At 54.0% G+C, this 25735-nt stretch overlaps 14 protein-coding genes across 14 annotated transcripts; 8 read left to right on the forward strand and 6 right to left on the reverse strand.

Moving 5' to 3' along the window:
- The first annotated feature begins 82 nt into the window (after window positions 1-82).
- Window positions 83-2119, forward strand: BDY17DRAFT_106424 (putative P450 monooxygenase). Its single transcript, XM_033729160.1, has 4 exons — window positions 83-339; window positions 396-545; window positions 602-1766; window positions 1817-2119. The coding sequence occupies exons 1-4, from the start codon at window positions 207-209 to the stop codon at window positions 2034-2036; spliced, it is 1668 nt and encodes a 555-aa protein (XP_033592121.1). The 5' UTR covers window positions 83-206; the 3' UTR covers window positions 2037-2119.
- An 83-nt stretch (window positions 2120-2202) lies between these two features.
- On the reverse strand, window positions 2203-3405 carry BDY17DRAFT_247357 (phosphatidic acid phosphatase type 2/haloperoxidase; the record flags this gene model as incomplete). Its single annotated transcript, XM_033730811.1, has 3 exons — window positions 2203-2861; window positions 2913-3207; window positions 3259-3405. The coding sequence occupies 3 exons, from the start codon at window positions 3403-3405 to the stop codon at window positions 2203-2205; spliced, it is 1101 nt and encodes a 366-aa protein (XP_033592122.1).
- A 400-nt stretch (window positions 3406-3805) lies between these two features.
- On the forward strand, window positions 3806-4621 carry BDY17DRAFT_106533 (uncharacterized protein). The gene is made up of 2 exons (XM_033729161.1): window positions 3806-4312; window positions 4363-4621. The coding sequence occupies exons 1-2, from the start codon at window positions 3924-3926 to the stop codon at window positions 4514-4516; spliced, it is 543 nt and encodes a 180-aa protein (XP_033592123.1). The 5' UTR covers window positions 3806-3923; the 3' UTR covers window positions 4517-4621.
- On the reverse strand, window positions 4495-5896 carry BDY17DRAFT_106726 (uncharacterized protein). The gene is made up of 3 exons (XM_033729162.1): window positions 5593-5896; window positions 5290-5538; window positions 4495-5229 (listed from the first exon to the last, which is right to left on the reverse strand). Exons 1-3 carry the CDS (start codon window positions 5808-5810, stop codon window positions 4674-4676), a joined length of 1023 nt encoding a protein of 340 aa, XP_033592124.1. The 5' UTR covers window positions 5811-5896; the 3' UTR covers window positions 4495-4673.
- A 2274-nt stretch (window positions 5897-8170) lies between these two features.
- Window positions 8171-9744, reverse strand: BDY17DRAFT_322389 (uncharacterized protein; the record flags this gene model as incomplete). The annotated part of the gene is made up of 2 exons (XM_033736798.1): window positions 8171-9351; window positions 9684-9744. The coding sequence occupies 2 exons, from the start codon at window positions 9742-9744 to the stop codon at window positions 8171-8173; spliced, it is 1242 nt and encodes a 413-aa protein (XP_033592125.1).
- Window positions 9745-10847: 1103 nt separating this feature from the next.
- BDY17DRAFT_308917 (uncharacterized protein) lies at window positions 10848-11485 on the forward strand (the record flags this gene model as incomplete). The annotated part of the gene is made up of 5 exons (XM_033735261.1): window positions 10848-10933; window positions 10958-11046; window positions 11105-11158; window positions 11217-11270; window positions 11328-11485. The coding sequence occupies 5 exons, from the start codon at window positions 10848-10850 to the stop codon at window positions 11483-11485; spliced, it is 441 nt and encodes a 146-aa protein (XP_033592126.1).
- A 633-nt stretch (window positions 11486-12118) lies between these two features.
- Window positions 12119-13459, forward strand: BDY17DRAFT_344386 (uncharacterized protein). Its single transcript, XM_033738058.1, has 2 exons — window positions 12119-12130; window positions 12195-13459. Exon 2 carries the CDS (start codon window positions 12417-12419, stop codon window positions 13368-13370), a length of 954 nt encoding a protein of 317 aa, XP_033592127.1. The 5' UTR covers window positions 12119-12130; window positions 12195-12416; the 3' UTR covers window positions 13371-13459.
- Window positions 13460-13630: 171 nt separating this feature from the next.
- BDY17DRAFT_293876 (NAD(P)-binding protein) lies at window positions 13631-15170 on the forward strand. Its single transcript, XM_033733046.1, has 4 exons — window positions 13631-13807; window positions 13869-14068; window positions 14127-14632; window positions 14684-15170. The coding sequence occupies exons 1-4, from the start codon at window positions 13788-13790 to the stop codon at window positions 14978-14980; spliced, it is 1023 nt and encodes a 340-aa protein (XP_033592128.1). The 5' UTR covers window positions 13631-13787; the 3' UTR covers window positions 14981-15170.
- On the reverse strand, window positions 15171-16206 carry BDY17DRAFT_293879 (uncharacterized protein). The gene is made up of 3 exons (XM_033733047.1): window positions 15733-16206; window positions 15451-15680; window positions 15171-15400 (listed from the first exon to the last, which is right to left on the reverse strand). Exons 1-3 carry the CDS (start codon window positions 15789-15791, stop codon window positions 15225-15227), a joined length of 465 nt encoding a protein of 154 aa, XP_033592129.1. The 5' UTR covers window positions 15792-16206; the 3' UTR covers window positions 15171-15224.
- Window positions 16207-16961: 755 nt separating this feature from the next.
- On the forward strand, window positions 16962-18626 carry BDY17DRAFT_308921 (acyl esterase; the record flags this gene model as incomplete). The annotated part of the gene is made up of 1 exon (XM_033735262.1): window positions 16962-18626. The coding sequence occupies one exon, from the start codon at window positions 16962-16964 to the stop codon at window positions 18624-18626; it is 1665 nt and encodes a 554-aa protein (XP_033592130.1).
- A 294-nt stretch (window positions 18627-18920) lies between these two features.
- Window positions 18921-20453, forward strand: BDY17DRAFT_308922 (uncharacterized protein; the record flags this gene model as incomplete). Its single annotated transcript, XM_033735263.1, has 1 exon — window positions 18921-20453. One exon carries the CDS (start codon window positions 18921-18923, stop codon window positions 20451-20453), a length of 1533 nt encoding a protein of 510 aa, XP_033592131.1.
- Window positions 20454-20485: 32 nt separating this feature from the next.
- On the reverse strand, window positions 20486-21676 carry BDY17DRAFT_315877 (putative uridine nucleosidase Urh1; the record flags this gene model as incomplete). The annotated part of the gene is made up of 4 exons (XM_033735955.1): window positions 20486-21122; window positions 21172-21366; window positions 21419-21627; window positions 21656-21676. The coding sequence occupies 4 exons, from the start codon at window positions 21674-21676 to the stop codon at window positions 20486-20488; spliced, it is 1062 nt and encodes a 353-aa protein (XP_033592132.1).
- Window positions 21677-22216: 540 nt separating this feature from the next.
- Window positions 22217-23830, forward strand: BDY17DRAFT_308923 (GABA permease; the record flags this gene model as incomplete). Its single annotated transcript, XM_033735264.1, has 1 exon — window positions 22217-23830. The coding sequence occupies one exon, from the start codon at window positions 22217-22219 to the stop codon at window positions 23828-23830; it is 1614 nt and encodes a 537-aa protein (XP_033592133.1).
- Window positions 23831-24048: 218 nt separating this feature from the next.
- On the reverse strand, window positions 24049-25482 carry BDY17DRAFT_247358 (putative guanine deaminase; the record flags this gene model as incomplete). Its single annotated transcript, XM_033730812.1, has 1 exon — window positions 24049-25482. The coding sequence occupies one exon, from the start codon at window positions 25480-25482 to the stop codon at window positions 24049-24051; it is 1434 nt and encodes a 477-aa protein (XP_033592134.1).
- Window positions 25483-25735: the final 253 nt, after the last annotated feature.

Below are 25735 nucleotides of genomic sequence, written 5' to 3' on the forward strand. Positions count from 1 at the left end.
TATTCACTACGTCACCAAGTGCATTACCTGACGCTACTCTGCGTAACACATGCAATTTCCGGTTGGACCAGCCTGGCCACCCTGACACCTTGATACTATTACCATCGTCGGCCTATCGGGCCCTTTGACCCCCGACATACGATCGAATAAAGGCTTCCTCTTCCTCGTAACAATGTCTGCTCTGCAGTCAGAAAGCAGCTTCCGACATGGCACCCATCGCTTTCCATCTCTCGGGCGAGTCACCCGCCAAGGGCCTAGAAGTTGATCTCGAGCCTCTGCAGAATATTGAAGACTTGCAAAAGGTGCTTGCTAATGCTTGGTCGGTCGTGAAGCCCGAAGGTTACTATATGCCTATGGAAAAATCTCCTGCCCCATGTTCTGACAGCCATGTCTAGGTCTCGGTTTCAATGTAGACAATGTCAATGTCACGGATCTAGCACAGCTGCGTGATGCGCAAAGCTCTGTCACAGTGACAGTTGATGGACATTCTGTCCGACAAGTCCCCGGCCCATCCGGGCTTCCATTGATTGGCAGCTATCTCGAAGGTGAGCGGAAACGCCGAGTTTACAACGCAGTACGCCACCGCTGATCGAGTCTCCAGTCTACCCGGATCACCTCGGAAACAACCAACGCCTGTTTGACAAGTATGGAGACTTGTTCAAGGCCAACATCATGGGCAAAACGAACTTTTTCGCCCGAGATCCCGAGCTGGCGCAGATCATGTTCCAGGAGTCGGATTGGTTTTCCAAAGAAATCACCACCAACCATCCGCTCTTTCCCCTCAAAAACGACGCCGCCGGAGTGTTTGTCAGTTCGACATCGACCCCGTCGTGGAAAGTGGTGCACAAGTTTATGCCGCCGGCACTTGGGCCAAAGGCAGTCCGGCACTATGCACCAACGATGAATGCCTGCGCTCGAGAATCCTTTCCCATCTTTGACCAGCTTGGAGAGCGGGGAGAAGCATGGAATGGGTACCAATACATGCTCAAGCTCTCCTCTGGTACCATTGGAAAGGTGGTGTTGGGCCAGGATATGCACCATTTCGACAGCATCGATGCGCCTCTGTCACGCTTTGTACTTGGTATGGCCGAGACCTTGGCACTGAACAAGAAGGTGGCGAGTCGAGGGGAATGGTACTCCTGGCTTCCGTTTGGAGACGCCAAACGATTAAAAGACGTGCAAGCCATCGTGGCAGAGGAGATCAACAAGGCCGTGAAAGAGTCAAAGTCTGGCGGGACGGAGGACTTGCCGCTTCAAGACGCGGCGTTGAAATCGACCAATCTCATCGACTACTTTGTCAGGGCTGTCGACGGTCAGGGTAAGCATCTTCCAAAGGAGAACCTGCATGCCGCGGTGGTGGTTGCAGCTGGCGCAGGCTTCACTACGACGTCGTCTCTCCTCGGTTGGTTGCTATACGGTCTCGTCACATATCCCGAAACGCAAGCTCGTCTGCTGCAAGAGTTGGTCGACGTGGGATTCACGGACGACACGGACGTCACCCCTGATATGGTGGAAGAGATGCCCGTCATGGACAAGTACATCAAAGAGATGCAGCGCCGCCACAACCCTTCATACAATCCCGGCCGCACCGCGCAAAAGGATATGATTTTGCCAGGCGGCTATCGCATGCAAAAAGGCGACGTCGTCATCCCCGCGATTCACCACATCCATACCAATCCAAATATTTGGAAGGATCCGGATAGGTTCGATCCGGATCGATGGGACACGGAGGAGGTGAAGAACCGGCACAAGGCGGCATATGTCCCGTGAGTTTCCCGCCTTCCCCTCGCACGTCCTCTGCTAATCGAATGGACAGATTCGCCACAGGCCAAAGAATGTGCATCGGCTTCAACTTTGCGCTGCTCGAAGTCAAGGTTTTCCTTCCGCACCTCGTCTGGAGATATCATTGGGACAAGGAGGGTGAGAGCGAGGCGGAGTATGATCCTTTCTTCCAGTTGATTAGGCCGATCAATCTGTACGTCAAAACCACGAGGAGAGATGTATACCCGAGTAAGAGCTGGGACAGGCAGACATAGATGTGATTAGCTCGAACTCAAGAGTCTTACCATTCACTTCTTTTTCCTGTCTAGATAAGCGAGCCAGTTGGCTGGACTTCGCCATCACTCTCCGCAGGAGTCTTCTACCATGGGAGGGTCTGGAGGAATACACCGCGTTGATGACAAGATAGTAAGACTATACCCTTTACACCATCTCATCGGCTCTCACATTCCGCTGGTTCGTCGGCACCGCCTTTCTCGTAATTCCCTGTCCTTCGTTCTCCCGTCCACTCGACACCCTCCCGCCAGATCCATCCATGGCAGAAGCCTCCTGCGCACCATCAGTCGGCGGACCACCTTGACGTCCTCCCCAACCGGCCTGCCTCGTCCACATTGCATCTGAGAACCCATCGAATCCACCCCCGCCATGCGTAAACGTCACGTGGCGCACCAACGGGATATGATTGAAGCGGAAATCCCACACGCTCGCATACACCATGCGATACGCGCTGAAAGCCATGACAGTCCCAATGACGGCACCAGCAAGAATGTCCCACCAGTTGTGATACTCGTCAATCGATAACGAGCCTCCTATGAGCACCGCAGCGAGGATGGGCATGTAGGTGACGATGAGCTTCCAGTAGGCCGGGTGGTAGTTTGACCAGACTTTGAGTTTGGCGTTGAGATAGAGGGAGAGGAAGACGAAGCCGGCGAATGCTGCGGTTGTGTGGCCGGAGGGGAAGGACTCGAGGCTGTCGTCGATGGTGTCTTTGTCGCCGGTGCAGATGCTGCGGTCGTACATGATGTTGGCGAAGCCGTTGCCGGTTTGTGTGCCGCCGATGGGGAGGTCGGGCTTGCAGACTTCTGCAAATCGAGTTAGTCGGGTGACTGCAGGAGGGTGCAATGGTAACATACCTAAGAAGTGAGGACGCAGGCCGCCAATCAGCCATTTCAAGAAGACCTGGAAGACCGCGGCGGTGATGAGGCTGTATAATAATCCGAGAATGGCATTGTTGATGTCCCAGAAGGAGCGGATGCGGAATTGCATGAGAAGAATAACGACAATGGGAACCAGGCTGGCAAGCATCGCTGCCGCCCAGATGGGCACGATTTCATGGCGGAGGGGGTAGGCGAAGTCGGGGAAGACGACCTGGCCGTCGGGAAAATAGACGGGGAAGGAGCGCGAGGGGGCGGGTGGTGCTTCGTAGATCTGTTCCATGGCGTTAGGCACAGATAATGGTGAAGGGGATGTCATACGCACACCAAGCCCAAGAACGCCCATAACAATCATTGTCAGGATATCGGGCCAGGTCACTTTGATCCATTGGCCGAAACTTGGGCGTTTGTTGAGTACGTCATCGCCATACGAAGCAGAAGACTTGGGCTGTCGTCGCTCTTTGCTGCTCATAATGTTGCTTCGGCCATGGCGGCCGTTGTCAGATGTACCACGACGGCTGAAGAGACCCATTGTGGTGGAAAGCGATTTGAGTGAAAGGATGGATGTGGGGAGAAAAAGAGAGAATGTAGTTCGACCACCTACCCGCGCGTCTATTACAGGACGCAAGCACCGTGTCCTACCTGCATGGTGAAATGGACCTCTGGTCAAACCTGCCGCAGTTGATGCGCGTGACGAGGCTGGAAACTGGGAAGTAGCGGCCTTGGCTCGCCTTGGCCTACGCGCAGGCCGCATGAGGACGTGTGATGAAGGCCCAGAACTTGACGGGAATGCAGATCAGGTCCTCGATCTAGATAGTGACACGGGCTGTGATTTTGTCGAGGAAGAAAAGAAAGCTTCGACGTCGAGCTTGTTTACGACGGACGTCCAGGATCTCGGGTTGGTCTGAGCTCGCGGGTGCTCCGACCTCAGGTCGAGTCCTTGGCCTCCATTTCTCTCCTCTCTACAACCCGCTCTCCTCGAATGGCGACATGGCCACCGCCCCGATAATCCCCGCTCCTCCGCAAGACATCGAAGAGATTCAGCTCCTCGACAACTCCCTCGTCTTTCCCGCCTTCACCGCCCAGACAGCATGGGCTCTCGGATGTCTGCTTCGCACCAAGCTGCAGGCGCTGGATAAACCTGCCATTGTCGACATTTCCCTCGTCCACGGCAATCACTGTCTCTTTCATTGTGCGACTCAGTCTGGCACGAGTCCCGATAATGATTCGTGGGTGGAGAGGAAGCGGAATACCGTGTTGCGATGGGGAACTTCAACGTGGTACATGTCGCGGAAGTTTATGGGCGATTACAAGACGTTTGCAGAGAAGACTGGGCTGGGGATTGACGCTGCAAGATATGCTATACACGGCGGAGGATGGTAGGTTGAATAGGTGGTCAATCACAGACAACATGCTGATTATTGCGCAGGCCGGTCCGAGTCCGCGGCGTGGAAGGCGTTGTCGCAGTTGTCGTGGTTTCCGGTTTGAAGCAGGATCAAGATCACGCTATCATTGTGCAGACTGTCGGCGAGATGCTGGAAGAGTTGAGTGAGGATACTGGGGAGAAGAGGAAGGAAGATTGAGGGGAAGGACATCCTCGACTCGACTCTGAAGGCTTGAAGAACGTGCGTGTGGAGGATGGTATGGCAGAAGCCAAGGATGTAATCAGCGCATCAGTGGCATTAATGCGTCCACGCAGCCTGATGCACGATTTTGCGCTCACATGCTTAGTAGATGAGCTCAAGAAAGACGATCAGCGCCGGTTGCGGGAGCAGACCCGATGGCATAAAGAATGACCTCGATGCCTTCTAAGCCAGCCAACTCCTCCGGTCCGATCGCGATAGCCCCATTAGAGCCTTCGTCCGGCGCCGTGTTCCCATTCACAGCGCAGGTCAAGGGACACGTACCATCCGAGTTGGTCGCAATCGTACACGCAACGGAGGTCGCGCCGGCGGGGTACGAAATTCCACTGTCCCCACCTGCAAACATGATTATCTCGTCGCTGGGAAATTCGCCGCTGGTATACTGGAACGCAAGACTTCCCGCAGGGCTGGGCGCCCCGGGCGTTGAGGTCGAAAACGCAGATCCGGTGTCCAGGATGACAAGCGACCCGTTCGGGTAGAGCATGTACTCCGAGCCGTCGGATTCGACAGCAGGATGTAGTTCCGTAACATAGCTGGCGGGCTCAGACGACTCCGAGGAGTCCATAACGACGAAGTAGACGTTAGGGTTTGTTCCCGGCCTGATTCCGTAAATTTGGAATGTCTGAACTGCGTTGATCGTGGTGGTCGCAGTTCTGGGGAGGGCCGTTAGCGTGAGTTCTGGAGAAGCGGCGAGAGAGGTCAAAGATACGTACACCACAGTACTGACAGAAGTCACTATAGATGTGATTGATGTCTTGGTGATTGTGTTCGTCGTGGTTGAGCGCGCGGGACGAAGACAACTGCAGGCAGAGGAGATGAAGGGTCCAGGAGGGTAATTCGACCAGGCTTGAGGTTTTGGCGTCGAATGGGCGTCACGTTTGGCCGGTGGCGTAGTGGTAGGGACCACGCAAGTTGTGACGAGACTGGTGGCATCGACGGATGTTGTACGGGTGATGGTAGTTCTGGCACAGGCTGTAAGGATTTGAGCAAGTCATGGAACCGTAAGGGAGGCAAACCCAGTGCGAATTGTCTTTGTCGTTGTTTTCGTCAGCGTCGGCGCTGACCAAGAAGGTAGATACGAAGAGCAGAAGGCTGTGGCTTGGGACTGCTGATGCGCGTCGTCGACCAGTTCGATGATTTTGGAACAGCCAGGGAATGAAGGACCGCCTTGAGGGTATTTGTGCGAGGCCGCGGCGGTGCCGAGAATGGCTAAGATGAGGGTGGTGGCACGCATGTTGGTCGAGAATTGAAGTGGCTTCTTCAGAAATGTATGCAGTCACCAAATCACAGTCAAACAGGCGGGGAATGCCCATCTTTAATATGCAGTATTGCACGAGAGACATGCGAGTAACGGCCCGAAGGCGCACGCAGCGACCCCTGCCTTGGGCAACGCTAATGATTTGGAGTCAAAACAGGCGACCCGGACGCCAAACATTTGTTTTCATTCGCGGCTGTCGCATCGTGAGATACACGATCAAAGGTAGGATGCGTGAGCGTACATGGCCTGCGTGATGGAGAGATGCATGGTTCGCTGGAGGAGTGGATGCAGCATACGCCTCTCGGACAGATAACGCACCACCACGATGCGGGACGAGAGGTGTGGTGTAATCTCCACGGAGTACATAGGCAACATGTAGACGTGTGGTCTATTCCCAAAAGGGTTAGTCAGAGTGCGGAGTGCACGCGGATGAGGAGTGTGGGGAAATAAGGGCGAGCTCACGTCTGGCTGGAACCTCGAAGACCAATGAATGTCACGGCCGTCACCACCTGCACTTCGACTTACGGCAGGCGAACTTCTCATCGGTCGAGAAATATGGTTGGGCGGCCGATCGCCTTCGAAGAGCGAATCGCTTGAGTTTACATCCCGCAGCCTGTCAAGTTCCCTAGTCGTCCATCTAATCGTAAATGTTCTCGGATATAGTAGTAAAACTTGCCAGGCCGTTTCGTCGATTCCAATCCCCAAGTCTGTCTGCCGCTACTTGTGAAATTATATCCTCGCCAATGGGCCTCCTGGGGTCTTTCTCATCGACAAGAGGAAGAATAGCGGACCGTTTCGGGATTTTCAGCTTCACGCATTGATTGCTACTGTATCCAAGTCGTCCGTTGCCGATCCGTCGACCCATGCTGTACGATGTGCGACCCGAGTCTTCTTGCAGTGGCCTTTCATTGCCGGCGGAGAGTTTGGCGGAACGCCTCGAAATATCAACCGCGCGCGCTGGCTTTGCTGCTCACGGAGCGTACATACAATATTGGCCGTTATACCACGGCTGCGTAGCCCACCAATCGATCCTTTCGACTCAGTCAATGGTCCGCCAAGCCGGCGGCCAATCATCGCACCTGCCAAAATTGCCCGGCACGGTCACGTGTTTGGTGAAAATTTTGGTCTCACGTCACAATTTTGGCCCCCCTCGACGCCAATAAATCACCAAATTATATATAGGATTCCTCCGGCATCTCCTCCATCCAGTTCCGGGTCGATTAGCTCAGTTTTAGGTCTCCCCGTTAATCCTTCAATCAAATCTCACAAGCTAATATCCACACAGGGTTAGAGCGTGGTGCTAATAGTATCTATGCTATGATACGCCAAGGTCGCGAGTTCGACCCTCGTATTGACCAGACTTCTCTTTTTGCGGTTCTGGGGCTCTTTTTTTTTGTTTTGTCTCGCTTGGTTCTCGCTCTGGCTTCGATCCTGGCTTTTCGCCTAGCTTTTCTCCTGGCCTCTCTTGATCAATCCCTACCTGCTCAGACGTTACTAGAGCATGGTCACCATGCTTATACTCGTGGCTACGAAACGCTAAGGTCGCGAGTTCGACCCAAGTTCAAGCATTTGATACGGATTTTCGACGTTTCCATTACAGCCCAGGCAGCCTCGTGCTGACCACTTCGACTGTCTGTTTCCTTCATTATTTTGAACAACTACATCGGTCTTATTATTTTGTTTTTTCTTTCGTTGACAGGCGCATCGTTCTCCGTTGTTTCTGGGAAGAACGTGGTTGGGAAGCCGTGCCGAGGCTGTCAGCAGTGGAAGACGACTCGGGGAACGTCCTTTTGGATTCCACGAGCTTCGTCAGCAGAAACATCGTTCTTCCTCCTGTTTCCAGAAAAATACGTGGTGTGGATTCCGTGCGGAGGCTGTTAGCAGCGGGAGATGATTCGGGGTGCGTCCTCCTACGGTAATGCCTGCACACGCCGAGCGAATGAGAAACGCTGCAGCAGAATTGAGGAGTGCCTGCACGGCTGCCACTCCTGGCTACCGCGGCGTTCGCAGCAACCGTCATTACATGGAACTGTCTTTGAAAGACGTTGCTCGGATCGGCAGAAAACTGCCTTCATACACACTGGGGCCACGCCACTGGAGAAGCTACATGCCGGTTTCTGCTACTGGTGTGTATAGATGCAAGGGGGGAAGAAGAACTCGAGGGAAAGACCCGTCGCGCAGAAACAACTGCAGGGGCTGGACATCATCACCAACACTGTTGATGCTATCGAGGAGCACCTGGGGATGGAGACTGAGTAAATCGCCGAAGAACACAACGCTGCTTGCTTTTGTTCGTACTGACTAGTCAACTCTCTCTCTCCCGCAATCCCTCTACTTCATTCCCCGCGGAAAAGGCTCGCCGGAGGTGACAAGTTGAGAGGTGTGGCCTCCTGGCTGAAGTAGGCAACACTCCCTGGCAAATACGTAATTTTATCGGCGGGAATTGCAGCCTCGGAGATTGAGAGCGTATACATGCCCTTGAGCACGAGACGTCTTAGTAGGGGCCATTCACTGCCGTCCAAGACCGGAGCGAGAATGTCTCTGCACCTGTCACTTGCTGTGACTCCGTAGCTGCTCGCCTTCGGATCATCCTCTCCATCCTCACATTCGGGGTCGAGAACGCGCCGAGGATTTACCTGCCCATGCCCTCGAGGCCATTTAAACACATGATAGCAATTCTCAAGCGTCAATTCTTCCAAGGTCGCTGAGACATTGCGGAGCAGACCAGCCCATTCACAAAGTACTTGCGTGTCTTGATCAAAGTCAAATTCCCAAGGCAGCTGCACGACTTCTTGGAAATCATCATGTAGCGGAGCGAGTTTCGACAGATGCAGGTGGGTGAGCGAGCGGAACTTGTCTTGAATCGGGTCGAGGAAAAGCACTCCGTCCGGGGCCCAATTTGGCCCAGCAGTCTCGACGAGATTGATCAGAGACAAGGTCTTTATCTGTTCCGGGCGTGAAAGCAGGGCGTGTAGCATTTCGACCGACACCTGACCACCAATTTCCAACTTTTCCAGCTTGCTCAAATTGCGCACCACGAGCTCGCGCGATGCTTCTCCCTCGCAAACCTCCTTCACAAACAGAGTCAACGTCTCCAGATTGACAAAATCGGCAATGATATCGTAAATACCGATATCACTATCCTGGTCGAAGGAGACCCATGTCTCGTAGTCGGTTCCATACGGTAGACCCTCTTTGGGTTGCGGCGAGACCCTCGGGCCTGGAAGTCTCGGAAACCTCAAAAGCTTTGGAAGAGCGGATAGAATCTTCCATCGTTCAGGTTGATCGCGACGAATCGAGGCGCACTTTGCGAAGAACCTTCTCTGCTGTCCAGCCTCCTCGTCACCGCCACCAATGTCGAGCGCAGCGAAATCGATGTGTTCCCAGAGGAGTGGTTGAGGTTTGCGGTAGAGTTCCTTGTTGCAGAGGCATAGACTGAACAAGTCGAAGAGATTGCAGAAATGCAGGATGCGAGCTTGCAGCTCTTGGGGAAGCTGGAGTAAGCTAGGTGCTACGACTGCGGCGGGTTGAAAGTGTGCTAACAATCTTCCTGTAGCCAGACTGCTATACTATGTTGTTCGAGGTCAGGCAGCCGCGGCAATGCAGTCCAAGCGCAAAGAGGGTCTATGCATCAACGACCGGCACGACAGTTGTTCTTTGACTCTCAATCTAGAATTTGCGAGGAGTGCAATCGCAACAGGATGTCGTCCTGGCCTATCCAAATGAAACCAGTCCTGAACACCAATCGCCAATGACCAGATCTCATGGCCCGGCCTTTGACTCCACAGAAACCGACTCGCGAGGGCCGGAAGAATGATTGGTGTTACGATCCGCATTTCTGGGACGAACTATTGAATCTCGGCATGCGCATCATCTGGTCAGGCGGGCCACGACCGGTGCTTTGGTACATTATTACAGCCTCGTACTGACCACATCACGTGTTTGTCTTTTTGAGGCACGTTGATTTGTAAGACGCGGCTACGTCCCGTCCTATCCGATAAATCAACCTTTCCAGCCCTCGGACCGCCTATTATTGATCCATAGCCTACACACACGCTCACCTTGATTAGGTAACTAGAGGCTCGGCAGAGCGGATATCATGTCATCTACTGGTTGCGGTCAATCTTTGGAAGCTCAGGTTCATTGGATTGAAACCTTACCTTCTCAGCTCATCGTCAATGCGAACGCGAATGCGACCGCGACCGCGACATGTTGATAATTGTTCGGTCTCTTTTTACACCATGACTTCTCTTCAGCAGCCTCGTACGCTTCCTACGGCGGCAGCTACAGCAGATGTACGATGCCACGTGCGTACACAACATGCTAGTGGCGGCTAGAACTACTTCGGGCCGCATGTTGACGCGTCTATCCCGTTACGAGCAATGCGAATGCGATGAATAATATCTATTCCGCGGGACTAGCAGTCTCGATACTTTCAGCGAACGAATCAGCGCCCTCCGACGGCACCCTTTCCTGCTAATACCCTTGGTTTCCGCCCTACGGGCCAGAGCGGCACATTGTCCTGGACTCATGGCCGCAACTCGCATTAGCCATCACTCCAATCAGCATCCAATGCCGCTCACCAGACTCCACCAAGACCTTCAATAGCTTTACTAAATGTAGTTAGGTGGTCGTGGTATCACATCTGTCACCCTGCAGATTGCTTCACGATCAGGGTCTTTTCGTTCGCTTCAACATATATAGTGCCCCTCTCATCTCGGGGTCAAGGAGGACGATCGCGGCCCCGAACGACGGCCCCGAACGACGGCCCCGAGCAACGGCTGCGCGACTTTCACTAAGGGGAGCATATTGGGATTCATCAAGTATAAAGTCGGTCTCCTATTCCCTTGACTGATATCTGGCGTTCCTCCCCATCTCCAAGTCTCTCAACTCCCTACCCTCCAACAGAAGTGTTGTACTAGTCTTCCGCAAGACAGTGCGTTACCCCCTCTGCTCACCGCTCATACACGCTCTCACCCAAAGAAGCAGACGACCTGTCCACTTGCAATCAACATGCGCTTCCATACCGTCATTCTCGCTGTAGTCAGCATGGTCGCTGCTGCGTCCGCAGCTCCGCTTGAGCAACGATGCTATGCAGAGTACGTGCTTACCTACTATAGTAGGCATATGAATCCTAAGCTGATGTGGGATACTATAGTGCCTCGCATCCAGACTGCCTCCGAGCTGAGGTGGAGCGACGATGCTACGCAGAGTATGTGCTTACCCATTGTAGTAGTATGATTTCTGAGCTGACGTTCTTGTGTCTACAGTCCCTCGCATCCAGACTGCCTCCGAGCTGAGGTGGAGCGACGATGCTACGCAGAGTATGTGCTTACCCATTGTAGTAGTATGATTTCTGAGCTGACGTTCTTGTGTCTACAGTCCCTCGCATCCAGACTGCCTCCGAGCTGAAGTGGAACGACGATGCTACGCAGAGTATGTACCTACCTACTGCCGTCGGTATATATCTTGAGCTAACGTCTTTGTCTGCAGTGCCTCGCACGCAGAAGTCTGTCTCGATGGAAATTGAACGGGATGCGGTCCGATATGAGCTCGATATTCCAGCAAAGGGAAAAGAAGAAGTCGTAGTCGCCGCTAGAGAGAGTGCAGGCGAAGAGCAGATCTTCGCCCGCCGTATACACAGTCTTTGACCAGCTTTCGTTCATTCTTCCCGCTGTTCTTCGCTGCTTGTTTTGTCGACTGCTTCGTGTCTACAAATCGCCTTGTTTGTCTCTCAGCCTGTTCGATGTCGACTGATATCAACGCGTATGCTGGATAATCGAACTTCGAATTGTCCCGCACTCGAATCAAATGGTACTGACCAGCGTTTCTTTTGCCATTCTGGGGCTCGTATTGTCCCTCTTGGCTTCGCTTCCGGCTTCTCTACCGACCTCTGCCTATCAGACAATGCTAGAGCGTAGTGCTCTATCTGGTGCTACGAAACGTCAATTCGACACAAGTTCGAGTGATCAATCACCAATCTTAGAATTCCGCCAACATCGCATTACAGCCTCGGAGTGATCACAATTTTTTTTCATCCCTCCTTAAATTCTCGTTTTGATCTAATCTGGGATCTTGTTGCAGAAGTATTGCGATGGCGCGAGCTGTTGTTGTTTGTCTCTCGTTTCGTGTTCCTCGAGACGTCAGTGTCTAATTCTCCTCGACACGAGCCAATGCTGCCAAAAGTCCATCATACCGGAGTGTTGTCAGTCCCTGCCGTGCACCCCTACTATCGCCGCGTCTTTTATACACAAACCCGACCACTACTAGAAATGGATAAGAGCAGTATGTTTTCGGTACGGACCGTGGCCTCGATCACGCATATTCCCTGCTGACAAATGCTGAATTCCCTCATGTTAGAAATCGACAGTACTACCTCTCATGTCTTATGTTGTGACACGCGTTCTCCATCGCTGTGCAACGCTCATGTGTTCCACATTCCGGTTAAGAAGTGCCGAGTAGTGACCAACTCGTGGTTTGATTGGTATTTACAATGGTTGCGTGATTCGGATCGCGCTGGGAGCCTCTAACTCTTATAATGAACTCGAGGCTCCTCATCGGTATGTCATACTCAGACTCACCATGTCTACTACCATCCCTCCTACCATTCTCGTTGTCGGTGCGACAGTTAACACCGGTGCAGGACTTGTCAACACTCTTCCTCGCTTGCTACCCTCGAAGCCGGCTTTCAAGAATCACCGACTTCTAGCATTGACACGTTCGGCGAACAGTTCGACTGCTCAGAAAATTGCAAACATCCCTGGAGTCACCATCGAAGAGAAGGACTGGCTTAAAATCACTCCGGAATGGCTCCGCGAACGCAACGTGGTCCGGATGTTCGTCGCATCACACAACGAGCCCACTCAATTCGCAGACGAGGGCCAGCTTCTCACCAACGCCCTTCAAGCGCGCATCAAATATGTCGTCCGCATCTCCACGGGGGCACCTGCCGTCACTCCAAATTTCCCGGCCTACTACCCGCGCACGCACTGGGCCATCGAGACCATGCTCGGTCAACCGGAATTCGCAGCGATGCACTGGACCTCCTTGCGCCCAAATCTCTTTGTCGGACTGGTCGTGTCCCCGGCAGTGGAGTTCATTCGTCATGTTCAAAGTACGGGTCAGCAGGAGACTCTGAGCATAGTGCTCGATGAGAATACGTCGACGGGCGTGATTGACCCCTTCGATGTTGGCGTGTTTGCCGCACAACTGTTGTCTCAGGATGACAGTACGCCCTTCAACCAGCAAGGATATACCTTGAACGGACCCGCCGACATTACGGGACGGCAGCTAAATGAGATGGTGGAGAAGGAGATCGGTGACACGGTCCACAAGGTAACGTACAAGGATGTGTTTTGGGTCGACGGACGAGCTGGCAAGAGTGATCGCAAGAATCTCGTATTATCTAACAAACGTGCCCTGGACCCCATCTGGAACGGCCACGCAAAGGCCGAGACAATCAGTCCTGAGGTGCTGAAGTTGGCTCCTCCAAAGGAAACCGCTGAAGCGACATTGCGAAAAATGCTGGCTGGTTGAGCAGATTGGACGAGATAAAATAGGTCGCATAGATTTAAGCAGGCCGCTGCAGCCTCGTGGCAACCACTTCGAGGCATTCAGCCTTCAGTTACATGATCTTCTGTCTGTCGGATACCGTTAAAGAGCGAGATGTAGGACCATACCCGCCAATGGCAATGTGGACGCGGCGAAAAAGATCGTGCAAAGGTGAGATAGAGGCGTTGATCATTTTCCTAGAGTCATATAGCTCCGATGGGTTTCAAACAAACTTGGCTCTAACTAACGAGCCAGACGGCCTGCGTACAAAATTCCGACTTCCGTAGCCGTCGTTACAAAACGTCGGAATCGGCAATCTGTCCCTGTTTATCCTCCTCCTCGAGACGCACCAGAGCGCGGTGCTCGACTGGTATATCCTACTCCTGCTACAAAGCTTCAACTATGGGCCGCAAAATCTTCTTGTGCGATTCTTCCCTCCGTATTACGACACTTGCGCGTGCGCTAATCCCTCGGCCGCAATAGGACTGGAGCGACGGGATACATCGGTGGCTCCGTCTTCGACACCATCGTCACGCATCATCCCGAGTATGAAGTCACCGTGCTGCTTCGCAATGTACCCCAGGACTTTTCTTCCCGGTACCCAAAGGTCAAGATTATAAAGGGCGACTATGACAGCCACGACATTCTCGCCGCAGCCACATCGAACGCTGACGTCGTTGTCCGTACGTCCCGTCTCCATCGCCGTCTGTGAATCCGACCAGGGCTAAGCTTCCGCCCTAGATAATGGAAACTCCGACCATGAACCATCCCTCAAGGCAATCATTTCAGGCCTGCTGACCCGCCAAACACCGGGCTTCCTCCTCCACCTCTCCGGCAGTGGCATCCTCTCCGACTTTCGCTCCGACACGTACCTAGGCAAGCTGAATCCCAAGATCTGGTCCGACGTTGACGATCGAGATGCGATTTCACGTCTCCCGGATGACGCGCTGCACCGCAACACGGAGATGCTCCTCGGCAAGACCGTGGCCGAGCACGGCGACAAGATCAACATTGCCATCATGTGCCCTCCCGACATCTACGGTAAAGGTAAAGGCCCGGGCAAGACCTGGAGCGCCTTTGTGCCCATGTATGTCGACTCGGTGCCCAAGGTTAATAATCGGATCTTCTATTACCGCGACGGAGCCAACACTAGAAGCTGGGTGCACATTGACGATCTCATGACGCTGTACCTGCACGTCGTCGAGGCTGCCGTGGCTGGTGGAGGCAACGCACAGTGGAACCGAGAGGTGAGATCTCCTCCGTGCCTGCCATATGACTGCGAGTTGCTGACGTCCCAGGGGTATTACTTCGCGGGCACTCAAGAGCACTCGCACATCGATGTCGTCAGCGCGATTGGAAAACACTTGTCCGCGCAGGGTGTGATTGAGAATGGCGCGCCGGTGGCCGTCGATATCAAGGCCATCGATTCAACGGTGAACGTGCCGTGGTTGCCCGGGCTGGCGCGATATCTGTGGGCGTCCAACTCGCGTACCAGAGCTGATCGTGCGAGGAAGCTCTTTGGCTATCAGGGCAAGGCGCCGGGACTGTTGGAGGTGCTTGAGGCAGATGTGGCGCACGCCATTTCGAAAACTTGAGTCGAGGAGGTGCTAGGGCCGTAAGATTTACGCACCTGCACGAGGCATGGTCCCCCACCGGTGCTCAAGCCCTGGAAGGCGGGTGGAGATGGTAGCAACACTTCCCAAAAGCATGCGTTCCACGTTGGTCTTTTCATCAGCTCTGCGACACTCGATGTAGGCAATGCTCAATGGTGTCCGGAACAACATCTACATTCAACTCCTACAAGCGATGTACCCCTGTGCCCACCAATGCAAACATGCTTCAACGAGTTGTATATCCGCCATTAGCGAAGAGAGTCTGCCCGGTGATCCAACCCCCCTCGGTGCAGAGGAAGCGAATGAGAGGAGCGATATCCGTGATTTCAGTCAATCTGCCGCCCATTCCCTGGCTCTTGTGAAACTCCACCGCCTCGGGTGATTCTTGAGGATAGAAGAATGCTGCAACATATCAGTGAGAGCGTCCACTTCAAGTTCACTGCCAAACTCACGCGTGTCCATTGGCCCAGGAGCAACATTGTTGACCGAGATCCTCTTTGCAGACAACTCCTTGGCTACACCGCGAGTGAAGTGCTCAACGGGAGCCTTGCTGCCTGCATACGGAGTGTAGAAGCCGGTAAACGCAGCCAGCAAGGCAGTGGCGAGGGTGATAATCTTTCCGCCCTCCTCGATATGTTTCGCACCCTCTTTCAGCAGGAAGAATGCGGCTTTGGAATTGACACTGTACGTGCTTCGTGTTAGCTCTTTCACCAATTGGCTGAGGAACTACTCACGCAAACATCTTGTCGTACTCCGCCTCGCTAACCTCCGTAATCGGCTTCTTCAAAACCATTCCCACCGTATTCACGAGGATATCAACCTTGCCATGCGTCTTGAGGACTTCGGCGAAGAGATCTTCACACGCTTTGGCACTGGTGAGATCGCCAGCATGAATGGAAACGCGAATGCCGCTTTTGCTGAGGTCGTCGGCGAATTTCTCCGTTTCGCTCTTGCTTTTGGCGGAGTTGTAATGGATTGCAAGAGTCGCTTTTTCTTTGGCGAGCTCGCGGGCCGTTTCTACACCTTGTCAGTGTGGGATTGTTGAATTATAATGTCTAGTAAAGTACGGACGAGCGCCTAGATTCTTGCCGCCGCCTGTGATGAGAGCTACTTTTCCTTGAAGGGACATTGTGAGATTAGTTGGATTGTGGGTAGATATCACTGTGAAGTGTTTGGGAGAAGTCACTTATGCTGGCCTGAACACGGTTTATATATTGGCGCTTGAGTGGACCATATCTATGCCGTGGGCTGTCTCTGCCTGTGTGCCTCCGGTTTCTGCCCGAAATGGAGGTCCATTGTCCCTTTTTGGTGCCAACAACTCACCTGGTTGTTACTCATGCTCCATGTTGCTGAAGCCCGCGCCTCTGATCTTTGCCCGAAGCGGGGGCTCATTGCCTCTTTTTGGAGGCCAAAGACTCACGTGATCCCCGTTCATGTGATTGAAATCTGGATCACTTACCCCGTGCCGTTGGAGAAGGTGATTCTTGCGACACATACAGGTAGGGTATTCCAACTCGGCTATGGTTCTTGGCCGATACGTGATCAATGCATCGAACGTGACGTTGAACGTGAATGGAATGGAATAATAATAGGCCGACCAACGGACTTCTTCATCCCGACTTCCGCTCATTCGGCGCTTGGGCGGCAGAATTAATAGGCCGTGGAATGTCTCTAGCCTGCTTATGGATTCAAAGATTCTGGGGAAACAGGGCTGGCTGAACCACGGCGGGCTGGCGGTATGCAACGCGAGACATGTCGCAAGCGAAAACAACATCTGGTGAGTCTAAGCGGGCATTCCAGCTATATATTCGATTCTGCCACATGGCGTGTCTTACAGCTCTTGCACTCATTCAATAACCCATCCTTTAGACTTCTGCATCACTCTCTCGTTGTTCAGTACCTCTCCGTGTCAAGCTCGAGCGCTTCACACGCCGCTTTGAAAGAGCGAACAAGTCTCAAGCAAATGGCCACCACTCTCGACCTCGCTCGGCGATTTATTGCAAATGCCTGGAACCCCGGCGTAACGGTAACTGATGCGCCAGCCGATATCACCGTCGATTGGGACGTCCCCATCAAGGTCAGAGATGGAACAACACTACGAGTCAACGTGTTCCGACCAAGCTCCGGCAAGCTTGTCCCTGTCGTCATGTCGGCGCATCCATACGCCAAAGACAAGATCCCCCTCAAGACCAAGACCGGCCGCGGCCTGTCGCCGCAGTATCGTTTGCTATCTCAGCCTCGCCCGTTCCATATCTCCCAGTATACGGGCTGGGAAGCGCCGGATCCTGCATTCTGGGTGCCACGGGGCTATGCCGTGGTGAATGCGGACCTCCGGGGCGGCGGAACATCAGAGGGCGTAGCCGATTTGTTCTCCGATGAAGAAGCGCAAGATTATTTCGAGTTGATAGAATGGGCAGGGACGCAAAGTTGGTCGTCTGGAAAAGTTGGCTTGGACGGCGTGTCTTACCTGGCCATCAGCCAGTACAAGGTAGCCGCGCTTCGACCGCCTCACCTTGCCGCCATCTGTCCCTGGGAGGGATTCAGCGACCTCTACCGCGACTTTGCTAGGCCCGGCGGCATCCGTGAAGACGGGTTCTCGATCCTGTGGAGCATGGGCACTAGCCGCGGAGCCCGTGTCGCCAGGCCTTTATTACGCAGCCAAATGATCGATCGCCCACTTCGGGACGAATGGTACCAGTCCATCACGCCAGACTTGGAGCGGATTCAGGTTCCACTCTTGGTGTGCGGTAGCTTCTCCGACCATCTGCTACACAGTCGCGGATCGTTCGAGGTCTTTCGGCGCGCAGGCTCGGCGCAGAAGCGGCTCTACACTCACAGGGATGGCAAGTGGTGCGCTTATTACAGCGAGGAGGCCTGCCAGGAACGGCTTCGATTCTTTGATCACCACTTGAAAGGCGTGGAGAATGGGTGGGCTGAAGAGCTGCCTGTGCGACTTGCAATCATGGATATCGGCGCCAAGCCTGCAGCCGTGACCCGAGAGTCGGCCTGGCCACCTCAAGACCTGACCTGGCGCAAGCTTTGGTTGGACGCTCAATCAAGCACCATGCGAGATGAGCCCTCCCTCGACCACGGATCAGTCAACTTCCGCAGCCAATTCGGCAGCGTCGCGTTCAACTGGACCGTACCGATCGATCTAGACATCATTGGCCCCATGTCCTTAAGCCTGTCCGTTCAGGTCGACGGCGCCACCGACATCAATTTATTTGTGGACGTCGCGAAGGTCCGCAATGGGGTAAAGACGACGTTTGAGGGCTCATATGGCTTTGGAGGCGACATGGTGTCAAAGGGCTGGCAACGGGCCGCTCATCGTGAACTTGACTTGATCCTTTCGACTCCTGAGCAACCGGTGCATCGTCATGAGCGGGACGAGCTCTTGTCCCCAGGCGAGATTGTTCCGGTGATGATAGCTCTTCGGCCGCATGCGACTCGCTTCCGGAAGGGCGATGAGCTTCGCGTTGAAGTTCAAGGCCGATGGCCCTATGCCCGAAATCCTTTTACCGGTCCCTTTCCGGCCGGCTACGAATCGAGTCCCAAAGGCATATGCCATCTCCACACTGGGGCCCAATACGAGTCCCATCTATTGGTTGGCGTCCGGCCCTACGTTTAGGCAAGGCGAGCCGGGCCTACTATTTTATTTCCTAATCCGGTAGTCCTCAGATCACGCTTTCGACGGCGCCAGACAGTATTAATGCGCTACATCAATAACGTGCATGCCCCCCCCCAGCTGTACTCTTGACTCGACTCCATCTCTTGGCCCGTTGAAGTCTGGATGGCGACGGTTACTCTACGCACCTCCAGAGCCTAACCACGGCCCAGACTTCCCTTCTATGCAAAGACAAGGTCGCGTGCGTCGTCGATCGGCCGTCACACCAGCTCACGGTTTACTGATGGCGATACCATCATGTCTCGCCCCGGTGTAGACAATGTTGTCTGGATCAACAAGACACCACAATCGGCATCATTGTCCCACTCCGAAGGCTTGGAGCGCATCAACCTCCTTTCTCAAGCCCAGCGCAATAGTCGCGCTCTCACGCAGTCTATTCACAAGACCAAAAGAGCCAGGAAGGCCCGCAAAACAAACACCGTCGTTGTTCGCTTCATTGAAGCAGACAAAATCACGCGTGGAAAGGACAAAATCGCGCCAGACCCCGTGTCGGACTTCTATCCCCATCTCCAGCTGAGCATCCCTCGGGCTCTAATGGACTCCTTATTCGACATTCAAAGATCCGAATTCATCCACTCGCTACACAAGCTACACCTAGAAGACTCCGTGTACGCCTTCATACCATCCCGCATCGGCACGTCCAGAGTGGTCGAGGACGCGGCACATGCTGTCGTGGCGGCGCAAAATTACCGCCTCACACCGATCCGAGATCGAAACGAGAGACTCCACTTGGCCGCCGCAGCATCGTACATCAGCGCCATCCGCGTACTGAAAGGCTCGGTAGACGGATCAGATGCTTGTCTGATGGCATGTCTGCTGCTGCAATTGTCACACTCCCTATCAGATCACTCAGATGACCGGCGTGAAAACTCAAGTGCCCACATCGATGGAATTGCCGCAGTCCTTGCTGACAAGGCGAGGCAATTCCTTTCGCGGCCGCCCAGTGATTTTGCAAGAATGGCCTTCTACTCTCTCCGATACTGTACGTATTTTCTGCCAATTGCGCAGGGAGTGGCTTCGCCTTTCGACGATGGCCTGACAGCACGGCTGAAATGGACAAGTCCAACAAGGAGCCCGACATCACAGGAGGTGTGTCTTCGACAGATTGCTCACGAGCTGTTTGTGCGACTTCCACGATTGATTGCTGGTACGCGATCGCTTCGGAACGGCGACGGTGCGGATCGCGACAGCGTCTTGAACCTTGCGGCAGACCTCTGCGAGCTCCACGACCCCGATACAGAGACCTGGTTCCTCCGGCACAAGACTACTTACGTCCACACGGTGGAAGTATACCGCGAGCATGTCGGTGACTACTCACTTAGCTTCCCTTCACTGTCCGAGTGGGAGTGTATGGTAGTTTACTGGGAGACACATCTGGTCCTCTTCCGACTCTGCTACGAGCTCTCCAGACTAGCCCCCATGGGCCACCCGACAGTCCGAAAGTTCAAGAATCATGCCTACCAAGATGGCATGGCGCAGGCCATCCTCATGTCGTGGACTTTCGTCCATCAGCGCTGTAATACTGGGCTTGGAACCCGGATCAAAACTGCGTTGATAGCTTGCTACTCCGTTATGCGTCTCAAAGCCACATGGCATGGTTCAGTCGCAACACTACGGCAGTGGATCAACCAGGTGTTGCACAAAGATGGTGCCCTCAATCCTGATGCCGCTGACATTGGCGACGCGCTTGCTGGAGGTGCAATCCAACCATTCCGGGACTGGGCATCCGGCTCACGCAGCATTCTTGGTAATCGAGGGAGCAATAAATGAGCAACCGACCTGCGTCTCCTCCCGAAAAATGTCTATACTTGCGGTGATTGAGCCTTGTCGGCAATCACGGCACATTGTTCGAGGACATCCCAAAACGAATGCGTGTGCAATTTTCGCGGAACCCTGACCCCAGCAGCAGTCCTGTCCGAGAGAGCCTCCATCTTGGTCAGTACCGTCCTTCCCACTTGGCCCCTCACCGAGTCGAGCGCGCTGTGTGCTCCATCCGTCACAACTGCAATACTGTACCTGTCGCCATCCTCTTCATATATCCCCGAATCGTACCCAAAAAGTGCAGCAACAGCGAGAGGGTCGTGCAGGGGAGGGCCTTCATATACCCCGAACCATTCAACATAGCTCTGTGCGAAGAATTGGAGGATCTCATGCAAAAACTCTCGCAGTCGACTCGGCTTGCCAGGACCGAGGAGTCGCGCTCGCACTTCTTTCGTCGCCAAGCACTGGTGCGTGAGATCTAGAGTGACCAACGTGGTTTTCGCGGCTAGTCCCGGGTTCGAGAAGATGGCATGCGCTGCTTCGGGGTCACAGTAGATGTTGAACTCGGCCCATGGAGTCTCGTTGCCAAAGCCTTCACTCTGGCCGAGTGTCTTGCCAAACTCCTTCGACACCTGAGGACAAAAGTCGCCTCCGACAGCTCCGCCCATGATGCTGAGTCTGGGATAGATCAGCACAGGGACAAGGCTGGAGGCCACAAAGCACTCACCCTGCCAGATGGTCGACAACTTCAGGAAAAGTCGCAAACAGCAGTGCCGCATTCGTGCATGGTCCTGTGATTACGAACCATGCCGTGTGCGCCGGTTGCGCCATGATGGCATCACGTGCAGCCACGAGAAAATTGACGTCGCGGACGATATTGGACACCGGCTGAGGAAGCAAGCTTGTCCCCCCAAGTCCCGTACTTCCTGAGAGCCAAATCAGCGAGCATTCTTCGGGCACAACAAAGGCGCCACTCGCCATGTATTTCAGGTGGCTCGATAAATTCCCGGCAGAAAGGCTTCGTTGCGCCAGGATATACCTTGACATCCGCCCTGCCTACAGCCCCGAGTACAGCACTCGTATTGTCAGTAGTATATTTTTGTTCCGCATTTCCATAGCAGGACGTGACGCCGAGAAGCTCCAAATGAGGGTGTCGAGCCGCGAGAAGTATTGCAAATACATCCTAATGCGAGAGTTAGGAATGCCGTAACATTGGGAGCGATGCCATACATCATGGCCTGGGCAGCATCAGTCAAGATCTGTCGGTAAAGGGGTCGAATGGCTCACGAACCCGTATCGACGTCCAACCAAACGGGAATTTTCCCTGCCATGTTTCCGCAAGAGGTACCTATCAAAGAGACAGAGCAAAGCGCAGCATTTTGCATGCGTATCAAGCTGCATAAGCCATCCCCCACGTGAGCGGGCTTGATACGTCCATCAATTCCTACTGGCTCGGCGTATCAGCCTTTTGATAGCTTCATCCAACAAGCTTCGACGGTGGCAAGCAGAATCTTGAGCACGAGGTAACCACGGGTATGCAGCAGGGCTCAATCCTGCTCCATAATAAGGTTCGTCCAGTAGAGCATGCGTTTGGGTCGAGCTTATCGCCCCGTCCGGGGTAAGGCTGGGGTGAGCTCCAGGGCCAGCACCAGCGACAAGAGTGGCGGATAGGCGCGTGATAAGACCCCATGTGCGACGCCGGCATTGCTCATTCTTATATTCGCCCGAGGTAGTCGCTGCTTTGTCCTCTTCAATCCACAGCTGTCGGCAGCATGGCTTTCGTCGACGAAATCTCCCCAGCCTCAGAGGCATCTTCCGCCGATGATGTCGTCAACGAAGATGTCCGCAATCTGGAGAGCTTCGGCTACAAACAAGAACTCAAGAGAGATTTCTCCTTCATTGGAATGCTTGGGTTTGCCTGGTCGGTTCTTACCACATGGACTGCTTTGGGCGGCTCTCTTGTCGTGGCCATCCAGGCCGGAGGGCCCCCAGTCATCATCTACAGCTGGATTGCCGTCAGCTTCTTTTCCCTCTTCGTCGCATATTCCTTTGCGGAGATCTGTAGCGCTTTTCCGGTTGCCGGCGGGCAATATAGTTGGGTCGCCATCTTGACACCCCCCAAATGGGCCAGACTCACATCGTATCTCTGTGGCTGGTTCATTGTCATTGGCTTCTTGTCTGCTGGAGCGGCGAATGGATTCATCGGCGCGAGTTTCGTGCTTGGCCTCGCGCAAATCGCTCACCCCAGTTATGTCATTGAACGATGGCATGTCTGCCTGGTCTGCTACCTGGTACTAATCCTCGCCGCCGCCGTCAACCTTTGGGGCCGACATCTCCTCAACAAATTGAGCAAGACGATGATGGTCTTCAATCTGGCATCCTTCATCGTCGTCATCACCGTCATCTTGTCTCTGGACAACGACAAAGCGAGTGCAGCGTTTGTATTCAAGGACTTTGTCAACAAGACCGGCTTCAACAATTCCTACGCCTCGCTCTTGGGCATCCTTCAAGCAGCGTTTGGGATGACGGGATACGATGCCACCGCGCACATGACGGAGGAAATGCGTAATGCGAGGAAGGATGCACCCCGTGCAATCATCTGGTCGGTTTGGATCGGGGCCTTCTCCGGCTTCGTCTTCCTCGTTGCCGCCTTCTTCTGCATTCGCAACCTCGAGGCAATCGACACCACTGCAACTGGAGTACCGCTCATTGCCATCTTCCAGCAAGCTACGGGTTCCGTGAGCGGCGCCATCGGGCTGACAGTCTTGATCACCGTCATTGCCCTGGTCAGTCTTTGCTTCCTCATGGCACAAAGCTCTCGCGTTGTCTTCTCCTTTGCGCGTGACCACGGCCTCCCTCTCAGCAGTTACATCAGCCGGGTCCACCCTACTCTGCACATTCCGCATTGGAGCATTATAACAGTCCTCCTTGTCAACATGGCTCTGATGGCAATCTACTTTGGCTCGGTGACCGGCTTCAACACGGTGCTCGCGTTCTCCACGGAAGGATTCTACCTCTCCTACATCATGCCACTTCTCGTACGCGTCTGGGGCCGGCTGCAGGGTCGTCACGACATCGACAGCGCCTTTTCCCTCGGCCGCTTCGGCATGGCATTTAACCTGATCGGCATGGCGTACCTCGCGTTTTGCGTGGTCATTTTCAACTTCCCAACCGTGAGTCCCGTTACCAGCGCGGACATGAACTACTCCTCTGCAGCAGTTGGCGTGGCTGCTCTTGTTGCTGCTATTACATGGTTCACCACCGGCCGCAAGCACTTTACCGGCCCACAACGTGGGGTCATCATCGAGGGATCGACGTCTTTCATCGGTGAGGATGGACGTGATGCTTCGTTCACAGAGGTCACTATCGAGAACGAGAAGAGTTGAAATTGAATGCACTGAAACACTGCTCGCCACCTGCGCTGTATGATACACGGCGACGGCTCTTTTTCGGAATGAACTGACGAAACGACATGTTTGCGTTATTGGATTTATGATACCACACCTGCACTTTCCACTCTAGCGACATGGGAAAGGCATGGGCACTTGTCCGGAATGGACTGGGTATGAGTTGAAGGCGTTATGATTGTTATGATTCCTGCTTTCTAGCTAGCCATCCACATTGCTCCGCTCTTTTGGGCCTCCGTGTCTTTACCCGCGACCAGCTTTCCAGCAACAAATACCTTTCGAATGCTTCTATCGTCTCCCATAAAGACCCACTTCTTCAACATTGCCTCCTCATCATGCTCCCACCCCTGCACATTGATATTGTCGTCCAATCCCACATCCACCACCAGCGCATCGAACTCCTTGCCCGTCTCAAAATTGCCCACCCGGTCGCTCAACGAGCACACCTCTGCTCCTCCCATGGTGGCGAGATAGACGAGCTCCTCGAACTTCAACACCCATTTTTCGTCGCCCGTGCTGATCGCCAGATGCCGGCTGACATTACTTGCTTGTCTAATGGCATTCAGAATACTTATCGAATACCCAGCGCTGCAGTCTGTACCCAGCCCGACCTTGACACCACGCTCGAGCAGTCGTCGCACCCGACACCATCCGTCTCGTAGACATGTATTGCTGTTCGCGTTGTGTGCCACGCCGACGCCACGCTCGGCCATGACATCGATATCGCGATCGGTCAGATGGATGCAGTGGGCGAGGATGGTTCGTGGTCCGAAGAGCCCGTGGTGATTGTACATATCGGCGTAGCTCTGGTAGCCAGGATGCAAGGCATGCATATTCGACACTTCAAGCGGCGTCTCACACATATGTGCTTGGATCCGAAGGCCACTCTTCTCATCCGTCGCATTGTGACATAACTTGCCCAAGCCGCTCATGAGCGATTCACTCACGTAGCTGCCCGCACGAGGCTGAATACACGGGAGCACAAGTTCGCCCTTGGGATCCACCTTGTTAAGGATGTGCTCGACAACCTTCTGCTCATCCTTGAGAGATTGTTCCACACTCTTCTCCATGTTACCATGCGTGGCTCCAGTTTCGATGCAAAGCTTGCCGATGATAGCTCGCTGGCCCTTTTCCTTGCAGATCTCCGCAAGCACATTCGTAGCATCGGGGTGAATGCTGCTGTTGTACGCCACGGTCGTGGTGCCGTTGGTCAAGAGGTTGGACACCATTGCAGGATAGACGCGGCCAGCCTTGGAAGTGTCGGAATAGGAAGCCTCGATAGGGTCCGTCCAGCCCTCACACCATTCCTTCAGGTCGCCTTCCATCCCGAGCGAGATGTTTGGATACTGCGGTGCGTGCATGTGCGTGTCAATCAGGCCGGGGAAAAGGAACTGAAGCGGTTTGAGGTGGATGATCGAGGCGTTGCCGAAGCCATGGTGTCTTTTCGCCGCTTCAGCTGGTGAAACGTGTGCTGTCTCGACGAATGCTATCTTGCCGTCTTTGTTGATGCCGAGAGAAGCTTTTGACAATATCGTGACCTCTGTGCGAGAAGTGCTGTGGATGATGCGGCCGTAGAAGATTAGCGGCAGCGCTGTACTCGATCTTTCCGGGGCTAATTTGGGATCACGCATGGTTGGTCAATCGTCAGTGTACACCTGAAGTGTGGTGGTGGAAAGTGGACGTTTCTCTTATCATACGATGTTCTGATGGCCAACGATTTCCCAATCGCCTTGATAGCCGACAGAGCTCAAAGCTGACAACAAGATGAGCGTGACTGGCGAGCAACCGCGGGAATCAAGATGAAGACAGCTAATAAGCTCCTACGTGGCGGCAAGGTTCCCGAAACGGACGATGCAGTCCCAGAAAGGAAGGATGTTGCGATAA

Source organism: Neohortaea acidophila (assembly GCF_010093505.1).
Source record: "Neohortaea acidophila strain CBS 113389 unplaced genomic scaffold BDY17scaffold_3, whole genome shotgun sequence".
Classification (NCBI taxonomy): Eukaryota; Fungi; Ascomycota; class Dothideomycetes; order Mycosphaerellales; family Teratosphaeriaceae; genus Neohortaea; species Neohortaea acidophila.